Source organism: Arachis hypogaea, chromosome 15 (genome assembly GCF_003086295.3).
Source record: "Arachis hypogaea cultivar Tifrunner chromosome 15, arahy.Tifrunner.gnm2.J5K5, whole genome shotgun sequence".
NCBI classification, from domain to species: domain Eukaryota; kingdom Viridiplantae; phylum Streptophyta; class Magnoliopsida; order Fabales; family Fabaceae; genus Arachis; species Arachis hypogaea.
This window is the reverse complement of record NC_092050.1, coordinates 8395592-8403656: the sequence shown is the minus strand read 5'-3', so window position 1 is coordinate 8403656 and position 8065 is coordinate 8395592. Positions and strand designations below refer to the sequence as shown.

The 8065-nt window shown below is 32.0% G+C and overlaps 1 protein-coding gene across 1 annotated transcript; it reads left to right on the top strand.

Annotated features, from left to right (window-relative positions):
* The first annotated feature begins 7086 nt into the window (after positions 1-7086).
* LOC140179083 (zinc finger BED domain-containing protein RICESLEEPER 2-like) lies at positions 7087-7831 on the top strand. The gene is made up of 2 exons (XM_072217690.1): positions 7087-7720; positions 7821-7831. The coding sequence occupies exons 1-2, from the start codon at positions 7087-7089 to the stop codon at positions 7829-7831; spliced, it is 645 nt and encodes a 214-aa protein (XP_072073791.1).
* The last annotated feature ends 234 nt before the right edge of the window (positions 7832-8065 follow it).

Sequence of the window (8065 nt, the reverse complement as noted above, 5' to 3'; positions counted from 1 at the left end):
TCAGATACTTCAGCAATGTGTCCAAGATGAAAAAATTACAACGAAAAAATTCTTCATGCCTTGGTGCAATGCGATCCTGCTCTGAGATTTGGTATTCCTCTCTTTTTGTAAATGCTATAGTGCAAAATGAACCATGGAGTTTGTAACACCCTACCACATAGGGATTTATGCTTAAGTCGTAAAACAGAGGTGGTGTGGTATTACGACCTCTAAAATAAAATATAATACGCTAATAATTGAAAGAATGTAGTATTCTAGGAGCCTTGAAGAATAGGTAAAGCAAAATCGCAAAATTAAAAACGCAACACTAAAAAATAAGGGTTACTTGCGTGAGAAGAAAGCTAAAGCTTAAAAGCATAACTAAATAGGAAACAGGAATAGAGAGTCAAGAGAATGATATAACAAGCTACTAGCTCAGCCTGCGGACCTAAGGCTGGCCAGAGAATACATACATACATATATACATGTCCCAAAATACCCAAAATACAGAGATAAAACCTTAACTCTCCTCAAACCTTTAAAAGGGACAAACTAAACAAGTTTCTTGGAGAGGAACTAAGTACATATATATTCAAAACTATACATCAAAATAAAACACAGGGACTACTCCGCTTCAAAAGCCCAAATGCCTAGTGGGGAGTCTCTCGACCTGCATCTGAAAACAACAACATAGTATGGGGTAAGAACCGGAGGTTCTCAGCATGGTAAAGGTGCCACGTACATAATATATAAGGTCCTCGGAATACCAGAGGCAATCCTAGAATACTGACACTCAGATTATAAAACTTAAAATTACTAAACAGAAACCATAAAAGGGGTAGGTGTCTTGGGAATTCTAAACTCAACTTAAACTTTATCTTAACACCCAACCTGACCACCTTTCCTCCGTTCCTCCATCTCCAGTGGGTTTACAAATATAGACAAACAGGCAATTGTAAGCACAGGTAGGAGACAAGTAGTGCAAGTAGCAATTATCACAATTATCATAATATATTTAGTTAGACAATCCCAAATAAGGCATAGCAAACAAACAAACAAAATGCATATGATGAATGTCTATCCTACTGGCCGCGAGCTCACGTGTCGGTTACTTTGCCAGAACCCGACACATCTGGTAGCTAACCCAGACATTGGTCTCTAGGTTGCGCATCTCCAGGAGGATCATAAACGAAGGAGAGTGCCTTTCCACCTTCTCCTGGAGGTTTCACGAAGGAGAGTGCCTTTCCACATCGAAGGAGTGTGCATTTCCACCTTGCAACTAGATAAGAATGTGGGAGAAACAATACGAAGGAGAGTGCCTTTCCACCTTCTCCACATCTACATCACGACAAGAGAAGGAACTTCCATCCTCAACTTGCCATCCGAACACATTTTCAAATTAATACGCAAGCAGGATCACACCCAGACCTTGCCATCTCGACCATTTCGGCCACATACACATCTCGATCATGCCAGCCACATACAGTCATCCCAAATCTCATCATTTATCATCATTATTTCCTTACATTCATTCTTTATAGCCATAGTTTAGCCTGATCTCATACATACACCTCATATCATTGCAATTTGTACCTAATTCATCATTTAAGATTATTACTTCACTCTCAAGTTGTCACCTTTTCCTAGCTTCAGCTCATTACTAGACCGACTATTATAGTTTATGGCTAAAAGAACGAAAACGGAGGTTTAGAAATTTGAAATTCAGTTTAAAAATTCAAAATCTAGTTTTTTGCAGAAAACAGGGCCACGCGTACGCGTGGGTATGCGTTTAGCCCAAGACGTGCACGCATTCTCTGATTACGCGTACGCATTAGGGCTAGGTAGTAGCCACCTTCCGCGAATGAGGGTTATGCATAGGCGAAAGTCTCATTTCTCGCGTACGCCTGAGCCACGCGTACGCATGGGCGTACATTTTTCCAAAAAATTTCACCAAGTCTGAATCCTGCAGATTTGCTAATTTAAACACTAAACTTCCGACGCACATAACTTTTTCATTTTAAATCATTTTTCCTTCGTTCTTCGAACGACGTAAACTTCACAGGACCCAATTTTTATATAAAATAAATTTGAAATCATTTGGGGGTCCGAAAGCCGAGTTATGGCTCGACGAAGTTCGCTTAAAAATCAAGTTCTTATTCAAAACCTCAAACCTCCATTTTTACCACAACAAACTCAATACTATCATTCTTAGGCATACAACCAACACCACAACAACCACCATATCTTACCATATCTCAAATCAACAATGTCATGCATCAATCTCTTAAATACATCAACAAAATCATAATTCACCCTTCCTAAACATATACATTCATGTTATCAAACCATTACTCATCAATACATACTCAATCCAAAACTTACCAATTCCATACCAAGTATTCTCAACTTTCTTATTCAAGCCGCAATTCATCAATCTACCACTTCTAACGAATTCTTAATTAAATAACTCAATCTCATTAATCACCAATAATTATAATTCAATATCATCACACGCAACTCTCATAATTCATCAACGAAGACATCAATTTCACCCTCAAAACCAATAGCAACATAATTGATACCATTCACTATAACCATTCAACAACAACACAATTCAATTCCTAACCTATGGTCATCTAGCCTAAGTTTTCACAGAATATTATATATTAAATAGGCGAAACCTAAACCATACCTTGGCCGATTTTCACGTATTATCTAAGGCAAATCACCAAAATCACACAACTCCACAAGTCCAAAAATTACCAAAGCATTGACACCAATCGTCCGCCAAGCCTCAAATGTCCAAAATCAAGTTCCAATATGTGCATAAACACCTAAGTTCACATTGTTCACATATCCATACACTAATTCAATACCCAATAGCCAAATTCAAGAAATTAACTAGGGTTCTCGAATCCTCACCTTATCCAAGCGTCATACAAGCAAGAGTGAATATTTTTCTCAAGCCAATTCGATCCTAATACATCAAAGTGACAAAAATTCAACACCACTTACATAATTTCGAAAAAAAGGGGAAAGGAAAGGATGACAGTGATAGAGTGACTTACATATGAAATTATTCTGATGGAATCGTAGAGCTCGACGCGGTGGTCACGTGACCGCAAACGATGCGGCGATCAGAGCTCGGAGCAAAAAGTTATGGTGGATTGAATTGAATCCAAGGGTTTTGAAACCCTTCCTCACCTCTCTTTGTGTTCCTCAGCGTGGGGCACTTGATGAATGAGGAATGAGCTGAGCTCATTTGGTTTTTATGAATTGTTTGGGCCTTGGGCCCATTTTGGATCCGGTTTGATCGGTTTGGCCTGTTTGGCCCAATTTTGGGTTAAATTCTTTGAAATTAGTGTCAAAATTCTTGTTTTAATTAGCTCTATCTTATTTTACTATAAAATTAACATTTCTAATTTTTTTATTAAAAAATTAATTTATTGACTAATTTTTTGGGGTTTATAGAGTTTGTAGTCTGGTGGCAAATGGCAAGTAAAGGTATTAGAAGAGGACAACCTTCTATGGGCCTCCTTGCATCTTTGTTTTGGACATTGTGAAAGGCAAAAATTTTGGAGGTCTTTGAAGGTGAGAAGCTGGCCGCACAGTAATTATAGAAATAACAAGAAATGACTAAAGTTATAGAGCATTATTTCTTATGAATCCCCAATCTCTAGTGTTAGTTTTTCTTTTGTTAGTATTTAGTGTTTATCAAAGTGGGAGATCTCTTTTTTCTTTTGTCTTTATCTCTATAATGGACAACGTAATTTTTTTTTACAAAGCAATGCAATACATATCTTTAAAAAAAAAAATCATATATATTACATATTTTTAATATGTATTGTGTATTTTAACATATATTTTATGTTTATAATTAATATAATAATTGATTTTTGATATATATGTAAATATGATTATAAAAATTATTAAGAAAAATTTTACTCTAATAATAGGCTAATAAAGCTTATTATAAAACATTAAAAAACATAAATTCAATCGTTTGTGTTATTATAAAATTTGTTTAACAAATAATAATTTAATTAACTTTATAAAATATAGTTATTAAAATCGGACCGGATCGATCGGTTCAAACAAAAAATAGTTCAATCGGATCTAATACTGTTTGATATGCTCCAGCACTGCCAAGTGTCAAGACTTGTTATTTTTAAAAATTTTTTCAAATGCATGACATGGGTTTCAACCCAAGGTTGCAATAAGGACAATCTTACCACCAAGCTGGCAATACTTCTTATCAATATATATATATACAAATTATAATACATATAGCAATTTTTTATTTTATTTATATTCAATTTATTTTAATTTTAAAGTCACGTATTTTTAAATTAATTATATTTTATTTAAATATAAATTTTATTAAATATATATAAATTAAAAAAATAAACCAAAAAAAATTTATTAATCACACTTTATTTTTTTTTATAATTATATGATATCTATTAATATTATTTTTTTAGTAAATATTTATAGTATATAATAATAGGTAAAAACTCACATGCAGTTGTCTTTATATGAAGTTGATAGTTGAAAATCGTTAGATGATATTTAATCAAACTTGTCAAATCACCTAACTATTCTTAAATATCAACTTCATATGAAAACAACTGTATGTGAGTTTTCACCTATAATAATATAATAATACAATAAATATAAACTAATTAATAAAATATTAAAATTTAAAAATGATAATTATTTATATAAAAATAAAATAAAAGTACTTATAATTAAAAAAAAATTAAAATTTATATAATTATTTAATTATACCGAATTAACCGATTTGATTAATAACCTACCAATTGAACCAATAAATTAATAATTTAGTAATTTAACTGGTTCGATTACCGGTTTGATTCTCACAACTATGTTACGTTATAAAATATTTTTTTTGATGGGATAGGAGTAAAATATAAACAATGGTTACCTATCATTAGAATTAGAAATTTAGAATATATCTCAAAATTATTAAAGGAGTCAACTAAAGATGACTCAAATTAGCGTTTTTATTAAGGAATACTTCCCAAACTTTTACAATCCAATCCATGATAAGTCGATAATCTTTTAATTTAAATAAAAAAAGGATTTTGATTATTAGCCAATAGCCAGCTGGATAATGAAAATAAACAAAATTAAAGCTTATTGTATATTTGAATTCATATTTAATTAAATGAGAAAAGTTAGAGACCAATGTATTTTATTAATATTAGTTAATATTTTTGGCAATACTTTATTTATATATTATTAGAATTTATGATTTAATATTTATAATTTAATATTTAAGATATAAAATTAACTAAATATTAATTAAAAATTATAAATTTTTTAGTCATATAATATTATTTTAATTAAATATATTCAAATCAAAATCTAAACATACTCTAATTCTTGATGTAATTTATTATTGATTCTTTTTAGAGAAATTAGTTTTATTATATCTATTAAAACAATCGTGGGTTGGAAGTGAGTTGAGATAACCCAAGTTTAAGTTTGGCTCAAGAAAATTGAGCTTGACTCACGATTCGATTCATTAACAATTGAGCATATTTTTTAATCTCAAGTTCGACCCACCGAAAATTCACGAGCTGACTCAAATAATAGAACATAATTTATAATTCTATATCAATAAATTATAACATATATATTTAAAAGAATCAATATTATATATTGTTTGTCTATTAATAAATTATAAATTTTGTATTTATGTCCTATATTAAAATTATATGGTGAATACTATCCTACCCTCTCTAAAATAACATGTAAATTACCCTCTTTGATGTGACATATTTTAATTGGGTGTTTATTTTAACTTGAGTTACTTTAATCTCATGAGAGTTAATAATATCTTGGAAGACGGTGACGGCCTGATTGAAGAAGAAAATGGAACACCCAATAAGAGTATAAGACGGTGATATTTAGGAGGCACAACGACGACGACAAAGGAGTGGGAAGGAGTAAACGCAATTAGAGAGAGTTGGAGTACCTTTTCTAGAAGAATGATTTCGGAAGAGAAAACAAGACACCCAATGAGACGGTGATGCTTGGGAGGCGTAACGACGACGATGAAGAAGTACAATGGGGAGGAGTAAACGCAATTAGAGAGAGTTGGGATACCTTTTCTGGAAGAATGATTTGGGAAGAGAAAATAAGACCCCCAATGAGACGGTGATGCTTGGGAGGCATAATGACGACGACGAAGGAGTAGGGAGGAGTAAACACAATTAGAGAGAGTTAGAGTACCTTTTCTAGAAGAATGATTTGGGAAGAGAAAACGAAACACCAATGAAACGGTGATGCTTGGGAGGTGCAACGACGACGAAAGAGTAGAGAAGGTAACTCAAGTTAAAATAAACACCCAATTAAAATGTGACACATCAGAAATGATAACTTACATGTTATTTTAGAGAGGGTATGATAGCATTTACCAAATTATATATAAAAATATAAAATTTTAAATAATTAAGATAATTAATATATATAATTATATTTACTATTTCATATGTATATATATAATATTAAAAGTATAGATTAAATGTATATAAGATATGTCTTCTCGGCCAATGAGTAATAGCTCAAATGGCATAGTCTTCCCATACTCAATTAAGAGGTTGCGGGTTCGAGTCTCATATCTTTGGTAAAAAAAAAAAAAAGATATGTCTTCTCGCAACACCTAAAAGAGAAGAAAAATTTAAGAAAACATGTGTGCAACTTAAAATACCCTACACAAAAAATCTTTGTCTTGATTGTAAAACTAGGTGGAATTCAACATTTTTGATGCTTGAAGTTGCAATTATGTATAGAGATGTATTTGAAAGATTGTCATTGCGTGAGAGTCAATATAAATCTTTGCCTAGTGAAAAGGATTGGGATATGGCAGATGAAATTTTTCAAAGATTGAGGGTGTTTTTTTATGTGACTGAATTATTTTCTGGAACAACTTATCCTACATCAAATCTTTATTTTTCTAAGGTTTATGTGATTAAGTTGGCTTTGATGGAGTGGAAAAATTGTGGAAATGAGATAATTGAAATGATGGCTACTAGTATGATAACTAAATTTGAAAAGTATTGGGGTGTGATTAATACAGTTATGGCTATTGGGACTCTTTTGGATCCTAGGTACAAGATGTATTTATTAAATTTCTTTTTTCGTAAAATATATGGTGAGACAGAGGCATGTGTTGTAATTGGTCAAGTGAAAAGGGTAGTGCAAGATTTAGTTTTAGAATATGCAACAAAAGGAAGAGAGAGAGACCAAGCTGCTCAATTAGATATGCCGCCACCACCATCAATTCCTTCAAGTTTAAAGGGGAGGAAGTTCAGTCATGAGGATTGGCAAGCTGATTTTGCTGCACATGTAAGTGAGGAATCCACATTTATTGAATTAAAGAGTGAGTTGAATTATTATCTTGAAGAGAGACCGGTACCACAAACTGAACATGATTTTGATATCTTAAATTGGTGGAAGTCAAATGGAGCGAATTTTCCTACTTTGCAAGCTATTGCTAGAGATTTTTTGGCGATTCCTATCTCTACCGTTGCCTCTGAATCTTCATTTAGTATGGGTGGTCGATTTGTTACGCCACATCGTAGTAGGTTGCGTCCGGACACATTAGAGGCTCTAATGTGTAATCAAGATTGGCTTTGGAATGAACTTGGCACTACAACTAACATAGGATTTGAGTGCTACACAATTCATAACATTGAAGGAGATGTTGACATAAGTAAACTATTAAATTACATATAACACACTATGTTTTTATATTACTGATTTATTGAGTTATTATATGATTTTAACTTTAAATTATTTTCTTGTCAATGTAGGATTCAAGTAAGTCGGAATCTACCATCACTACCATTATGGGATGAAAGGAAGATTGAGATGGTGGAATTATGTTTTTATGATGTCATGAACTTTATTTTGTTGTTTATGAATATGGTTGGTTGTTTATGTAATATTTGATTGTTTATGGATATGTTTGGATGTTTATGTTTGTTGTTATTGCTATTTAAGTCTTTAAAGACTATGGATATTATGTTTGTAATGATAATTGAAGATTATCTTTGAT